The sequence below is a fragment of the Poromitra crassiceps genome (genome assembly GCF_964638095.1).
Source record: "Poromitra crassiceps genome assembly, chromosome: 23".
In the NCBI taxonomy this organism is placed as follows: domain Eukaryota; kingdom Metazoa; phylum Chordata; class Actinopteri; order Beryciformes; family Melamphaidae; genus Poromitra; species Poromitra crassiceps.
Window position 1 is genome coordinate 5,683,705 of NC_139639.1, and position 17,018 is coordinate 5,700,722.

General features: G+C 47.1%; 1 protein-coding gene across 1 annotated transcript in view; it reads left to right on the forward strand.

The window, feature by feature from the left end:
* Window positions 1-12,635: 12,635 nt before the first annotated feature.
* The window catches only part of LOC310796555 (A-type potassium channel modulatory protein DPP6-like), a gene marked incomplete at its 5' end in the record, with an annotated part of 77,760 nt that continues 73,377 nt past the window's right edge, over window positions 12,636-17,018 (forward strand). The window contains one exon of the mRNA XM_083658760.1: window positions 12,636-12,827. Coding sequence (XP_083514886.1) covers window positions 12,636-12,827 — 192 coding nt within the window. The remainder of the gene's footprint in view (window positions 12,828-17,018) is intronic.

Here is a 17,018-nt window from a genome sequence, read left to right on the forward strand (position 1 = left end):
TCTGAGTCAATACCAACCATGATTCAACCCATAGCTGAGTCAATACCAACCATGATTCAACCCATATCTGAGTCAATACCAACCATAATTCAACCCATAACTGAGTCAATACCAACCATGATTCAACCCATATCTGAGTCAATACCAACCATGATTCAACCCATAGCTGAGTCAATACCAACCATGATTCAACCCATAGCTGAGTCAATACCAACCATGATTCAACCCATATCTGAGTCAATACCAACCATGAACCCATATCTGAGTCAATACCAACCATGATTCAACCCATATCTGAGTCAATACCAACCATGATTCAACCCATATCTGAGTCAATACCAACCATAATTCAACCCATAACTGAGTCAATACCAACCATGATTCAACCCATATCTGAGTCAATACCAACCATGATTCAACCCATAGCTGAGTCAATACCAACCATGATTCAACCCATATCTGAGTCAATACCAACCATAATTCAACCCATAACTGAGTCAATACCAACCATGATTCAACCCATATCTGAGTCAATACCAACCATGATTCAACCCATATCTGAGTCAATACCAACCATGATTCAACCCATAGCTGAGTCAATACCAACCATGATTCAACCCATAGCTGAGTCAATACCAACCATGATTTAACCCATATCTGAGTCAATACCAACCATGATTCAACCCATATCTGAGTCAATACCAACCATAATTCAACCCATAGCTGAGTCAATACCAACCATGATTCAACCCATAGCTGAGTCAATACCAACCATGATTCAACTCATATCTGAGTCAATACCAACCATGATTCAACCCATAGCTGAGTCAATACCAACCATGAGTCAACCCATATCTGAGCCAAAATCAACCATGATTCAAGCCATATCTGAGTCAATACCAACCATGATTCAAGCCATATCTGACTGGGGATTGGCTGTGCGTAGCCTTGTGATCCACTGCTGTTGGAGTGTGCAAGCATTCTTTCAGTTATGAGTGCTTTGCTATAGGTGCTTTGCTATATGTGCTTTGCTATAGGTGCTTTGCTATAGGTGCTTTGCTATAGGTGCATTGTGCTTCTTGCCTCTGTCCTTTCATGACCTTGGAATTATAAGGTTCTATCTGACTAGTATGAGTGCCTGTCGACACACGTGTGGTGTTGTGTTTAGAAAATGATGATTTTTACGTCTGTAATTTCTAAAACAAGCTGACCCATCTCAATTTAACTCAATGGGATGCTGAAAACTTTGAAGCTCATCTCAGAACTATCCTGAAGGCACGTAGAACCTTATCATTCTAAGATCATGCTTTGTTTTATTCAGCTGCAGATTAGATGAGTAGATTGCAAACGGGGAGAGAGAAGAGCGAAAAAGAACATCTCTTTCTTAGTCTTCCTAGCTGTGTGAAAGCCATGTGATTGCCTCTCTCCTGTGGCTCGTCAAGCTTTGCTTTGGCTGAATAAACGGCTTCTTCAGTGTGTCAGCTCTGGGATTCATACCCACGGCACAAATGCCACATGCCACAGCAGCAGGTGTGGCTGGTGCCAGGCTTCTGTCCCCTTAGCGTGGCTAGATAGGCAGAGAGGCTGTGTGGCTAGATTGGCAGAGAGGCTGCATGGCTGGATGGGCAGAGAGGCTGCATGGCTAGATTGGCAGAGAGGCTGCATGGCTAGATGGGCAGAGAGGCTGTGTGGCTAGATTGGCAGAGAGGCTGTGTGGCTAGATTGGCAGAGAGGCTGTGTGGCTAGATTGGCAGAGAGGCTGTGTGGCTAGATTGGCAGAGAGGCTGTGTGGCTAGATGGGCAGAGAGGCTGTGTGGCTAGATGGGCAGAGAGGCTGCATGGCTAGATTGGCAGAGAGGCTGTGTGGCTAGATGGGCAGAGAGGCTGCATGGCTAGATGGGCAGAGAGGCTGTGTGGCTAGATGGGCAGAGAGGCTGTGTGGCTAGATAGGCAGAGAGGCTGCATGGCTAGATGGGCAGAGAGGCTGCATGGCTAGATGGGCAGAGAGGCTGCATGGCTAGATGGGCAGAGAGGCTGCATGGCTAGATGGACAGAGAGGCTGTGTGGTTAGATGGGCAGAGAGGCTGCATGGCTAGATGGGCAGAGAGGCTGCATGGCTAGATGGGCAGAGAGGCTGTGTGGCTAGATGGGCAGAGAGGCTGCATGGCTAGATGGGCAGAGAGGCTGTGTGGCTAGATGGGCAGAGAGGCTGCATGGCTAGATGGGCAGAGAGGCTGTGTGGCTAGATGGGCAGAGAGGCTGCATGGCTAGATGGGCAGGGAGGCTGTGTGGCTAGATAGGCAGAGAGGCTGTGTGGCTAGATGGGCAGAGAGGCTGTGTGGCTAGATGGGCAGAGAGGCTGCATGGCTAGATGGGCAGAGAGGCTGTGTGGCTAGATGGGCAGAGAGGCTGCATGGCTAGATGGGCAGAGAGGCTGTGTGGCTAGATGGGCAGAGAGGCTGCATGGCTAGATGGGCAGGGAGGCTGTGTGGCTAGATAGGCAGAGAGGCTGTGTGGCTAGATGGGCAGGGAGGCTGTGTGGCTAGATGGGCAGAGAGGCTGCGTGGCTAGATGGGCAGAGAGGCTGTGTGGTTAGATGGGCAGAGAGGCTGTGTGGTTAGATGGGCAGAGAGGCTGCGTGGCTAGATGGGCAGGGAGGCTGTGTGGCTAGATAGGCAGAGAGGCTGTGTGGTTAGATGGGCAGAGAGGCTGTGTGGCTAGATGGGCAGAGAGGCTGTGTGGCTAGATGGGCAGAGAGGCTGTGTGGCTAGATAGGCAGAGAGGCTGTGTGGTTAGATGGGCAGAGAGGCTGTGTTTTACGCTGCAGAAGAAATATTACTTGGGCTTAATCACAGCCTAACCAGGATGCTGATTGACTTGATCAGTTTTGTAGTAATATGTGCACGGCTGCACACCTGCTCACGCACACACACACACACGCACACACGCACGCACACACACACACACACACACACACACACACACACACACACACACACACACACACACACACACACACACACGCGCACGCACAGTCACACACACACACACACACACACACACACACACACACACACACACACACACACACACCCGTGTGTGTGAGAGAGAGAGAGAGAGAGAAAGAGAGGCTTCCTGCTCTAGCCTATATTATGTACGTATATATGTATGTGTTTACTAGCTTCCAGCCTCCAATTTATTTAGTCTATTGAACTCCTGTTTCACCTTTTTTCTGAGAAAGCTCCTGCTGAGTTTGTGTGAGAGAGTGAATGAGTGAATGAGGGGGGAGGAGGGAGGGAGGAGGGAGAGGGAGGAGTGGGGAGGGAGACAGCTCCAGGGAGAGAGCACGGGCGGGAGAGATAAGTAGCGTTTGGAGCAGCCTGAGCGGAGGAGTTGCACCCCCCCTCTCCCTCCCTCCCTCCCTCTCCCTCCTTCCCCCCTCCCGTGGAGGCGATGTGCCAGTGTCTGTGTGATTGATTCACCCAGCGAGGAGAGAGAGGCTGTGGTCAGGCTCCTGGAGCCCGGGGGTCACACTCTCCCCCTGCTGTGGCCGACTCCTCACACGCCTCTTGGCACCCCCTAACTTCACAGCACAAGGTGTCAGCGCGGGGCGCAGGCAGGCAGGCAGGCAGGCAGGCAGGCAGGCAGCACTGAGCAGAGGCAGAGAGGGGAAGGCAGTGGCACTTTCTTCCACCATGTCTGTCCTCATAGCCACCCAGCTGAAGATAGACACCGGCACTCCTTCCAGAAGGGTAAGGGCCCTTTTAGCATGCATGGCACGCTGTGTGGGGATGTCTGACTTTATGGGTGAGTCTCCTGCCTCCTGCCACAGCAGACCGCTCGCTCTCTCTTTTGATCGCAGCTGGACAGCCAGCAAGGGAGAAGAAGTCCGGCGTTGCCTTTGAGGAGGATCTTGATGGACATATGCTTCATCTGATTTTCTTCCAGGTGTTGCATTCTGATGATGACTGGTTGGTTGCATGTGCTGTGTGGATAACGGTTACTTGCCCCGTTGTCAGTCTTTGTGATGTGTTGCCATGCAGTGACTTTGAATGGGACTGGCCACCAGGGGGAAAAGTTACCTGGATGGAACTATACGTACATATCACTGTGCATTGTGTAAGGTATTCAGACTTCAATGAGAATGCTGTTAATCAGATGAATGATTTGCATTCATTGTTAACATGTTCAGTCTTTAAACATTTCATTGACTCTCTGTGTCAGTGATAGTCTCTGTGTCAGTGATAGTCTCTCTGTGTCAGTGATAGTCTCTGTGTCAGTGAGTCTCTCTGTGTCTGTGATAGTCTCTCTGTGTCTGTGATAGTCTCTCTGTGTCTGTGATAGTCTCTCTGTGTCGGTGATAGTCTCTCTGTGTCTGTGATAGTATCTGTGTGTCTGTGATAGTCTCTCTGTGTCTGTGATAGTCTCTCTGTGTCTGTGATAGTCTCTGTGTCTGCGATAGTCGTTAATAGTCGTTAATAGTCGTGCAATATCTGTGGTGACTAAGCGCTGACTCTCGAGTGGTCATACCCCCGCTTCCATGTGTGCATGCAGATGGTGGTCATACCCCCGCGTTAATGTATGCATGCAGATGGGGTGTGTGAGGGAATCTGATGGAGGAGAGGGGTAACTTATGTTTTTGCTGCAGCTGGAGTGGACGTCCCTCACTTTCATGAGACACAGAATGGCTTGTATCCATCACAGTGTATACTGACACCGATAGCGTGACATTTCTCCGGGGTTAATAGGGTCCAGGCAGCCTTCCAGAGGAGAAGAACATGCAGATGGAGAGCCTTATGGACGCATGCATGATAAAGAGGTGTCATATTGTGGGACCACCTCAGGCTGATACCAGCAGTTGAAGAGAAACGACAGGCAGGGTGATTTGGTTTTCGTCCCGCACACTCGCAGTGGGAATTCTCACGCGATAAAAGGACTTCATTTCCTTCATCGCAATGTCTTTTTCTTCTTCGGTGGATGTTTTACTGCATTTCTACGCACAAACACAATGTCCACCATGAGAAATTTCAGTCATTTCATCCCTACCCCCCCCCCTCTTCCTCCTCCTCCTCCTCCTCCTCCTCATCTGTTGGCACAATCCCAAGGCATCTGTTTAATGCGCCTCTCGCCTCGGAACCGCAGCCACAGTCTATTCTCCCACATCAGCCGGCGTTAAACTCACTTTCCTCACTGACTTATCTGCTGCCATTTCAATTTGGGCTTCACTCCATAGCTTCCCCCCCGTCCCTAATGTACCGAATGGTTCAGCGCCTATAACTACGCTGTTGCACACGTTATCATAGTCCCAACAGGCTGTTGCAAGCTGCTCTATCACTGGAAGCACTTCTCAAAGTTGTGCTTACACATTGGGTTTAGCTGAGCACAAGTTAAAAATTACTGATGATACTGGAATATTTACATAAATATGAATATGAATATAAAATCGACAAGATATTCATAAAAAAAAATGCATGAATGCAGGAATCTGTGCTAATGCTTTGTCACTTTCATACAAAATGGGTCGGTTGCGTGTGAGCATATCATCTGTTGAATTTGAGCTGACCTGAAATCCTGCAGTGATTTCAGTGATTTGTTAGGGACCGTGTGCTTTTGTGCGGCGGGGCCACAACAGTAATGAAGTGCTTTGACTTGCAGCACATTGTAATTGAATTCGGCGTCGTTACATTGGCCCGAAATGAGCCCAAGTGTTGTAATGTAGTGTCAGGGTGTAACTCCATGATAAGGAATGTATTCCTCTGCACAATCCCATTAACTCTGGCCTTCAGTGAGGCATAATTACATTTAGATCAACACACTGACAGAGGGAGATGTTTCAACCCTGCGGAGCAACGGGCTTTTATATCTCGAAGTGTCCAATATCACATTGGAATCCTGATTGGAAAGAAGTCATGTATGACAAGCAGGTTTCCTCCAAAACCGTTTTCTGTTGAGAGATTTATTTCAGTATATAGTAACAGAATGGGATGGAATGGAAGTTGAAGGGTAGTGGCAAGTGGCGCATAGTGTTGATTTTAGTAGGGCTGCAACTAACGATTATTTTCATAATCGATTAATCTGACGATTATTTTCTCGATTAATCGATTCGTTGTTTGGTCTATAAACTGTCAGAAAATGGTATAGCAAATGACGATCAGTGTTTCCCCGAGCCCAAGATGACGCCCTCAAATGTCTCGTTTTGTCTACAACTCAAAGATAATATCAGTCTACTGTCATACAGGAGTAAATAAACCAGAAAATATTCACATTTAAGAAGCTGGAATCAGAGAATTTTGACCTTTTCTCTTAAAAGTGTACTCAAAACGATTAATCGACTATCAAAATAGTTGTTGATTAATTTTCTGACAATCGACTAATCGATTAATCGTTGCAGCTCTAGATTTTAGATCTTGATCGATCGATCTATCTATCTATCTATCTATCTATCTATCTATCTATCTATCTATCTATCTATCTATCTATCTATCTATCTATCTTTCTCTCACATACATTTGAACCTATTTTTTACATCTATATAGTGATAATAAAATGTGGCTCAGGAGGTAGAGCGGATCGTCCACCAATCAGAAGGTCGGTGGTTCGATCCCCGGCTCCTCCACTCTGCATGTGGAAGTGTCCTTGGGCAAGAATACTTAACCCCAAATTGCTCCCGATGGTGCCAGCACCCTGCGGAGTAGCTTGCCACCATTGGTGTGTGAATGGGTGAATGTAGGCATGTGTTGTAAAGTGCTTTGAAACGAGAAAAGCGCTATATAAATGCAGTCCATTTACCATTTACATGGTCTACACAGAATTTGGAACATTTTCAACAGCTAATTAGGTGCCATTCAACTGTTCAAGAGATGTTCAATAGATTATAATCTATTTGACAATTCATGAACATGTGGGAGTTAGGAAACAGTGAGACAGTAGACGTAGGTTGGACGAGGTAGTTTACTTCTCTCCACATAAAGTGTTTACATCCACCGCGGTTAGCAACCACACGTAACAAACTTAACCCGGAACCGCAAGTACGGTAACATTAACCCCCCGCTCTTAAAGGCACAAGCCTCCTTTGGTGAATGTCTCTCCTAGTGTCTCGATGTGGGTCACCACAAACATACTTACACTAGGTGCAGGTGTGTTAACCTGACGCTGCCAGATGGACGGTATAGCTCCACATAGGTTTCACTAAACCAGTCGATCTGGGAATGAAGTAACCAGACCCGCTGACGGAGGCGGGCACTTTTTCCAAGCTACTTGGCAGGTGATTGGATGACCCATCTGTCTATCACCGCTGGTGGGTGTTAACTTCAACCAATCAGATCGCCGAAGGTGCCTGTGGATGATCTCCGTGGTATTCATTGATTGAGTCCTCACGGTCGTAAAGTCACCTTCGAAGCATTTAGTTAGATTATAACGAACTAGTTGTGTGGCTTAGCCTTCCCAAATGTTGAGGGTCGTTTTTTAGAATTTAATACATAGAATTGGGAACGTTACATTCAATTTCATTCAGACTGCCTGTCACTTCCGCGGCGGCAGCCATGTTGACGAGTGAAAAGAACTACAAAGACCATGTACCCACCGCCTGAGCCCGCCTACAGCTGCCGCTGATTCGTCGGGCCGGCATGGCTCGACCAATCATCTTAACTGCCTGTGCGGGTCCAGACCGTCACGGAGAACCAAATTAAATGTGAGTTCACGTGACGGGCGGTTTACCAGGCTACAGGTGTGTGGGACGGGAAGCAAACAGAATCCGTTTGTTGAATCTCAAATAATAATAAGCTGTTAAAAAACAATATCTAGAGACAAAGTAGAACTGCTGAATGTCAACTAAATATCAACCAATAAGCTGTTGAAATGTTACAAAATACTCTGTAGGGTCTCTGTAGGCAGACTATCCAAATAACGTGTTACCATAGTTCCTCTTTGAACTAGAGCAATTTAGGAAAATTTGACACATTTTATGCAACGCATAATTCATTGCATATATGGATTTATGATCATTTCAATAAATGTGAACGTAACCAAACGGTGGCCTGCTAGAGGACGGTCTTGGGAATATCTTTGTAATAATATGTATTGGGGCCTCGCCTTACCATAATCCACAGCCATGTCATCCATTACCACCAGGGAGATGAAGAAGAAACTTGTTGCCTTTGTTGGCTCCGCTCACCATCGAGGGAAATCATTAGTTCAGCTTAATACCAAAGAGGAAAACGGTGCAGAAATGTGATTATCACGGGCCGTAGCTAAATCCATTAAACGACACGCATGTGGAGAGGGACAGAACGCCGACCCGCACATCCAGCAACAGCTGAGTGATGTTCAGAGGAAATGAGATGTTAACTGCACTGATTGATCTGTTTGTTCTTCCATCCAATTCATTTGTGAGTCACTTTGTTGCAGCGCATAGATTACTGATGACAAGATGGCCCGTGGCAAACTGCAAATACGTTACGTGCATTATTATGAATTCATCTGAGCATTACATAACACACCACGCTCGTATAATATGAATCTCATGACTGTGTAACGACGCTGTGTAATCAACCGTCCCATTCATAAAGTTGTCTATTCATCCCCCACTTAGATTTCCTTTACACCTTTCTTTTAGTAGCAAAAAAAAAGAGATGTATCTATGTTATATCTATCTATGTATCTATTTTCACAAAGATGAAAAGAAAATATACAAATACAGGAATGATTTCGGAACAATTGTAACTGAATAAACCTTCCCCTTATTTGCTCACCATTTCAAGTGGTTCTGTATGTTCAGTCTCTGCTGCTAACAAAGCTGATATAATGGCACAGGATCTTACACCGCAGTGGGAGTTTACCTGCAGGCTGCCTCACTATGCCGGCGCAGTGTGGAATACATGATCACTTATATTTCAGCACTGAGGGAGAAGTAAAATACTTCCTGCTCGCTCCCGATAGGATACGATTGGTGCAGTCACAGTGTCAGATCATTTCTCCGAATAAATTTCCCAGTTGAAAATCCATAGTTAACTCTGGAGAATTGTAGCTGCGTAGTCGAGCTTCACCCCATCACTCATAGAATCATGTTCTGAGTGAAATGCACGTGTTTCGGTGCTTATAATATAAATACGATGCGCCATAGTGCACCTCGAGTATAAGTTCTACTTAAGCAGCAGCTGAATAACAATAAGGGGGATGTTTTTCTATACTGGTGTGTGAGTTTTTTTTTACCTGTATTGGCTACGACGACAGCATTAGGGACATGCAGAGCTATATGTTGCTGCAGTACTAAGTCGTTGCCAGGTGTTATTACGCCTCTCTAAATAGCGGAGAGATTTGTGTCTCATGCCTGCAGTGACGGGTTGTGAGAACAGGATAAGCTGTTAGCTCCAGTCAGCGTGGGGGTGTATCTGTGCTCAGGTGATAGGGGAGTTGAGTTGAGCCCAGGCTCCCCCAGCAGCAGCACGGTCCTGAAGGGAGTGTTAAAGCAGTCAGCCGGTGCACAATAGCTCCCCAACAAGGTGCGGGAGAGATTGGAAGACATCCGTCAGAAACACGGGATGAGTGTCAAGTGGGGCCTGGGCCTATTTCCCCAGGGGTACCACAGGAGGCAGCCTTTATGAACCAGAGAAACACATGATGACAGAGACCAGGGCAGCAAGCCACGGTGGAGAAACAGGTTCAGGATGTGGAATGCCACAGCTTGTTTCCCGTCCGCATTAACATACATTTCTGCTGAATCGACAATTAAATTGCAACGCAAAGGCACCAAACAATGCTGTCCATAATTTATGGATCAACTTCAAAGAGCCAAAATAGAGTCGAATTGAAGAGGAAAGAGGGGAGCCCAGACTAACCCTCCGCTAAGCAAAGGGCCTGAGGCAATAAAGTCTTACGTCCTTGTTTTTGAAAATGGGTGTCAAAACCTTTGAAATCGATGTTCTGTATTCCAGATACATGATCCTATTATAGAGGTTACGTTCACAATTCAAGGCATGAATTGACGAGCCTCCAGCGGTTCTTTTTGGAGTTAGAGATGACTGACCATTTGTGAGGAAATTAATTGAAACCCACCCATCGTTCATAGTTGAATATAAAACACTTTCACTGATGCTGTTGTGCAGCGTTCCTTGATCTCCTTTTACAAACACAATGATTTGCAAGAGGAGCTTGCGTTTGCAAATAATATCGTGAATGGATGCACCCGTGCGTCCACAGCCACGCAATGCAAAGTATAGTGATATTCAACAGTGTGTGTGTGTATGTGTGTGTGTGTGTGTGTGTGTGTGTATGTGAGTGTGTGTGAGTGTGTATGTGTGTGTGTGTGTATGTGTGTGTGAGTGTGTGTGTATGTGTGTGTGTGTGTGTGTGTGTGTGTGTGTGTGTGTATGTGTGTGTGTGTCTTTAAGCAGTCAGTGCTGCTTTGAGGTTGGACCCCTGCGTGACGAACGATGACCCATCCATTTCTCAGAGACAGCCTACAGCACGGCCCTGGTGGAGCAGTTTGAGCTGTCACAGTGACGGGGTCAAGGGGTTTTCTCCTGTGGCTCCGTGACAGTGATGGAGGAGGAGATGCTAACACTTTCCTCAAGAGCCGCCCCCCCCTCTCTCCCCCACCACCACCACCACCACAAGCCAATACTTTGCATGTACAGTATCAGAGACCTGCATTGCGTTTGGTGCCTGTGAGCGTTTTACGTATGACGTCACTCGCTATGCACTGTAGTTTGATGACTTCACTGGATGTGGAGCGGGAATGAAAGTATGTGATGGAAGGAAGAAGGCAGCATGAATTAAGGAAGGGAAGAAGAGAGATGTTTATGATTTGAATGAATCAAATTGGATTTGAAAAAAGCATTGAAGCATGAAGGTTCTGCAGGAGGTATAGAGACAGTCCGCATGGCTGGGAACGCCCATACAGGCTCTAGGAACGCCCACAATAGATGCTGGGTTAGCCTGGGGGCGGGGTCAGGGTGGGGTAAATTCCCCCGTTCTATCCATTCAGCAAAGTTAGAAGAATTTAGCTGATAGCCCAGCCCAGGCAGACACGATCGGGGATTTAACCACCGCAGTAAACGCACATCTGAGCAGACGTCTTGTGTTCTGCTCTAGAAGCCCCAAACATGTAGTTTAGAGCCGCAGCACCGTCTTTTGGTGAGTCAGCCCATGAGATATATCGGCGGTTTTACCCCACTCGCGCGCCAGCCGTTTAACATTTTGTGGGCGTTCCCAGTCTCTATACACTGCAAGTCAATTAGTTGGGATACACCTTGAAAATAGATTGTCTCAACTCACATTATTCATTTACAACTGTATGATGGTGACCCCCCCCCCCCCCCCCATCCCCTGGTTATCCTTGAGCAGTGGTTCTCAAAGTAGGGTCCGGGGACCCCCAGGGGTCCTTGAGGGGGTTCCAGGGGGCCCCCGGCAAAAGGAGGAATAATTTATTTGACCATAATTCCATCCACAAGCAACACAATGACATAATGTATGACTAGTTTTGGTCACGGCCTTCATACGCTTTCTGTAATAAATGATCTAAAAGCAAAAAGCTTTACCAGGTGGGGGACCCTGCATGGGACAAAATCTTATCAAATGGGGGTCCAATGGTCTAATTTGTTTCAGTTTAGGGGTCCTTGTGTGAAAAGGTTTGATAATTACCTGTCTTAGAGGAAGTGAGCAGAATTTGAAGCTCTGATGACCACATGTCACAAGATTCTAATTTCCTTTGGGTTGATTTATAGGCTACCAAAAGAAACTACACTTGGATTACATTTTACTCAGAGGTCTGTGTGGTGGTCAACCTGCTCTAACCCAAAGCGCCACAGAGAGGCACTATAGCTCCGTCCTGCAGGACGAGGAGCAATTATTTGGACCAAAAAAAATGACATGACCCCATTCATGTAAGCATAAATGTGTGTCTGTGACGAGCGGTGTTTAGGTTTGGAGCAGATAAAAGCATGTGAAAGTTGTGCCGTGCTGTTTGTGTTTGAGAAGAAGCGTTAATGGCCCTGTACTATCTATCTCTGCTCTCAGTCCGGTCACTTCTCATGCAGAGCGCGTCTGCTGCGTCCTTCACACTCATCACACAGTCCGCCAGAAACACAGCTGGCACTGCCCAAAGATTATTCTCGCTGTTTTGATCGGGAGTCTGTAGGATCTATCTGGCTGGAGGGTCATCTTCTGCCTGCTGCTATCTCTCTGTGAGGAGGAGGCATCAGGAAACTGGAGAGAGAGAGAGAGAGAGAGAACAGGGGGACAACGTGCTGTGAATACAGAGCAGAGAAGCAACTATTGACACCTACTAGTACAGCCCGAGCCCACCACTCTGCGCGCCTGACAAACAAAGCCATAGCTAAAGAAGGCGAGGATTCGGTTCTGTTTCGGTCTTCCACTTCAGACAGAGAGAGACATGTTCTGCCCCTACATGCTGCTTATTGACTAAAGTACCTTGTCTTTTGCTCCATACCGGAGGGAATACTCAACTGGCTGTCCGCCATCGGTTGTCCTCGAAGCGCGCAGCAGGGAAAACCAGCAGCTCTTCCCAAGCCAAACCCGCACCAGGCAGGCGAGGCGAGGCGAGGCGAGGCGCGTCTGCCTTTCAGTTTCACACGCTGTAAGTTGTTTCGTCTGGCTTCTTGGTTGGATCTATTATTATGGCGTCGCTGTATCAGAGGATCACCGGGAAAATCAACACGGGCAATTCGTTCCCGCACCCACCTGAGGCCAGCCACCTTCTCGGCGGACAGGTCGCAGAGGAGGAGAACGCACGCAAGAGCCCCCAGCCCCTCGCCGATGGCCGCCCGCACGACCAGTACCGCAAGAAAAGCGTGCGGGAGGAGGAAGCTGTAAGACACTTTTATAATTTTATTTGCAAATACATAATCATCCACGCCCCTCATAAACTCCATATAATAGATTATTTCCCTTCACACACACACACACACACACACACACACACACACACACACACACACACACACACACACACACACACACACACACACACACACACACACACACACACACACACACACACGCATAGATATTGTAATATAGGTGTATGCACTATATTAATAGAAGCCCTCTCACAGCTTAGTTCCTCACATGCTGCCGAGAAAGTTTGAAAAGGTTTGCTTTGTAGTATTTGATCACTGCTACTTTCTCGCTTGAAGATATCGATCTAAAGTGCTTTGCATCATCGCCATCGGGTAGGATTTCTCCAACAACAGTCTCCTAATGATGCTGCAAAACATCTGAGAGGCTGGCTGAAAGCTGGCGTAGCTGTCTGTGGGTTTGTCTTTTGTCCAATATGCCTACAATCACAGGCAGTCAATGCCATCTGCGATTGTACGCTATCTCTCTCTCGCTCTCTCTCTCTCTCTCTCTCTCTCTCTCTCTCTATCGCCGTCTCTCTTTCTCTTCATCCACCTCAAGGGCAGCTGGAACTAAAGATATAACAATACTTGTTTTGATTATTAGGGTTTAATGTGTGTCCTCCCCTTCTGCCGATATTCTTCATTTCTGTCTCTGTGCAGTCAAACCCACCAAGCGCTTTCCGCTGCCGCTGTCCGCGGTGCTGAAATGGCAGCGAACGTCACCAGCGGGTTTCAGTCAGTCCACAATGCAAGATGAATAGTTTCTGTTGTAGCTAGGTAGCTTACACCGTGGCTATTGCGAGCATGACCCACCCTCTGGGCATTTTGTCCAAGGTCCAATTCGGTCTGACTAATATAGCTAACCCCCTTATGTGAGGCAAAGTGATTTCCCCCCAATTAGATTAGTTTGCATACAATAGTAATCAGATGGTACTTGTGCATGCTAGGTAAGGCTTTGCTTCACAGGTAAAGCAGGTGAACTGACATGACAGTGTGAGGCTCCAGTGTGCAGCCTGATTAGGCGTGGTGTTAATAAGGGTGTTACTTGTTTGCAGATGACACTAATTCAAACCTGTATTAGCCGCACGTCTCTTGGCCTTTTATCTTTTAATAAATGGTGACAAGTGTATATTTTATGCTGCCAGCGCTGAGATGTTGCTCTGAATTATTGATGTTTGCCACGTTGAGAATCCAGTGATAAGGCGGGCAGGCATCAGTGCTGGACACCGATATGTCTGGGTCTGAAAACAACAACACCAGTGTCAGTCTCAGGGCAGAGGCAGCCTCAGGGCAGAGGCAGTCTCAGGGCAGAGGCAGTCTCAGGGCAGAGGCAGTCTCAGGGCAGAGGCAGAGGCAGTCTCAGGGCAGAGGCAGGCTCAGGGCAGAGGCAGACTCGGGGCAGAGGCAGACTCAGGGCAGAGGCAGACTCAGGGCAGAGGCAGTCTCAGGGCAGAGGCAGTCTCAGGGCAGAGGCAGTCTCAGGGCAGAGGCAGTCTCAGGGCAGAGGCAGGCTCAGGGCAGAGGCAGTCTCAGGGCAGAGGCAGACTCAGGGCAGAGGCAGTCTCAGGGCAGAGGCAGTCTCAGGGCAGAGGCAGACTCAGGGCAGAGGCAGGCTCAGGGCAGAGGCAGGCTCAGGGCAGAGGCAGACTCAGGGCAGAGGCAGTCTCAGGGCAGAGGCAGACTCAGGGCAGAGGCAGGCTGAGGGCAGAGGCAGTCTCAGTGTGTTTCATACGCTACTATTTCTTTCCAGAGCCTCTGTGGTCGGTGTATGAGTTGTTTTCTTTGCTGCTAAATTGGAAAGAGTGGTATTCCTTTAATTGGAATGACTTAACCTTAGGGATTCGGTTTTTCAGGTTTATTATGAGTGTGAGCCGCTGCTGGATTGCTGGGCTTCCTGTAGTGTATATATTAGGTGCACCATTCACCTTGAGGCTGCAGGTCACCTTTACTCATGATGTCCCCCTGAGTAGAGCTGGAGCATGAAATTGCATTTTGCCTCAGGACAATGGGAGACCACTTCATAGAGGGAATTGTTTTAACCCACCCTGTAAGAGTTTGAATGACCCTTTGGTTCATTCAGACCAAAATCTGGATCATTAGAATCAATTATTCCTTCATATTTGTCTGTTTATTTCTACTCTGTTTTTCGACCCATTTTCTGTTGGAGGCAGCAGCTTATCCCTAGCTGGCAAAAGAAGGAAAGAATACCGTAGGCTTTTGCAAAAACAATTGTTTGTTAATTTGTTTTGCTGCAGCATTCTGAGTTTTTGGGAACACAAAATGCAGGCAGTGCAACTTTGTTTTTGGAGAGGGGTGTGTGTGTGTGTGTGTGCGCGTGCGCGCATGCGTGCGCGCGTGCGTGCGTGCGTGTGTTTGTGCGTGTTGCCTGCGTGTGTGTGTGTGTGCGCGTGCGTGCGTGCGCGCATGCGTGTGTGTGCCCAGGGTGGGTGCATTTGATTAATTGTTGGCATATACGGTCCGTGTGTGTAGGCAGACCTGGTGTCACCCTGGGGAGTTTTATCAGCCGTAGTTCTTTCTCTTCCTCACTATCATTTACCGCTAATGGCAAAGCTGAGAAGCCCATAAAATGTCCTTAATTAAGCGTTGCTCTATGGATGTATGAAATAAGGTGACTTTTCAAATGCACAGACTGCTGCCTAGAGATCCCTTCATGACCTGGTCGCTGTTGACTTTGCCTGGCTGCACCGCCACCCGAGGGGAAGATCGAAACATTCCCATTGTCTGTCTGAAAACAAGGAAAGGTGACACAGGGCTCAGCAGGGGACACAGGCAGGACTGAATCATGAATGAATGAATGAATAAATGAATGAATGAATGAATCATGCAGGTTAATTGACATTGGACTTTTCATATGACTATCTTCTTAGAAGTCCTATACCAGGGATACTCAACTTGGTTTATCCCGGGGGCCACTTTCGTGAAATGATAAGAGCCCAGGGGCCAGTTAATAAACAAACAATATACAATTTTCTGTAGCGGATTGTACGTTTTTGGGGTGTCAGCCGGAGTTTAGTCTGTCGTGTCAATGTTGTGTGCACACCGGATAGTTAGTTAGGTTAAGTTAATTAGGTTAAGTACATACATAAGTGCCTGGGTAGCGAGCAGACGGCGGTATTTGACAACTTAGCTGGAGCTCAGTCAAACTTTATTTCACGTTAGTTTATGAAAATGGTCGGGGGGCCACTCTGCACCCTGTCGCGGGCCGCATCTGGCCCCCGGGCCACAAGTTGAGTATCACCTTACATGTGTTCAAGATGTCACCCGACAACATCCCTCAAAATAATCCATTCAATATCAACAGCTTTTGGCCTATGCCACCGTCCTCGTTAGACTCAAACATGAAGTTTGAACCTCTCCTTGAGAAGCTTTGCCCCAGTTCAATGGTTTGGCCTCCTTACTTTTCAGTAGAACTTTCTCCATCACAAAGGGCACTTCCTCATCATCTCTTTGAATATCACTTGTGGAGTCCTGCAGGGCTCAATTTTACACCCCATGATCTTCTCTCTATTAATTCATTAAATTAATTAAATCATAATATCTTCTGATACTTTATTGCCAAAAATCGGAATTTGTTGTTTTTACACCTTAATGAAAACAGTATACGGTATATTGTTTTAGTTGGTCCTCCCCAGCTCAAACCATTTACAACAATCTATAGATAGCATTGCATTTCTGCATTTCTTAGTCTCGACCTGCAAGCTTCAACTCTGCCTCGCCCAAAAGTCACTTTCATGTCTCCAGCTTGGACAAAAATGTAACCGTGGTCCGTTTTGACTGCTGCTAAAGGATGAGACTGGATTATTCCATGTTTTGAGTGGAATTAATTAGAAGACATTACTTTGAAGGCAACACCGTGATCTTGTTTCAAGCTACATTTGCAGACATTTTAACACCTTCACTTTTCACTGAATTCTGCTATCGGCTTGTCTCACAATGACAAGAGGCTGCATCTAATCACATCATCAGCATGAACACCTTCTGGTTCTGCTTGATGGAACATCTTCATGTCACACCGGCTCAAGTTGAACGTCGCTGCTTATTGTTAATTGTGACTTTTGTAACGGCAACAGTGAAGTCGTGCTAAAACGATAACGAGGATTATCCATCGTCAGTAGAAAAGATCATTTGCCACCAGGGGGC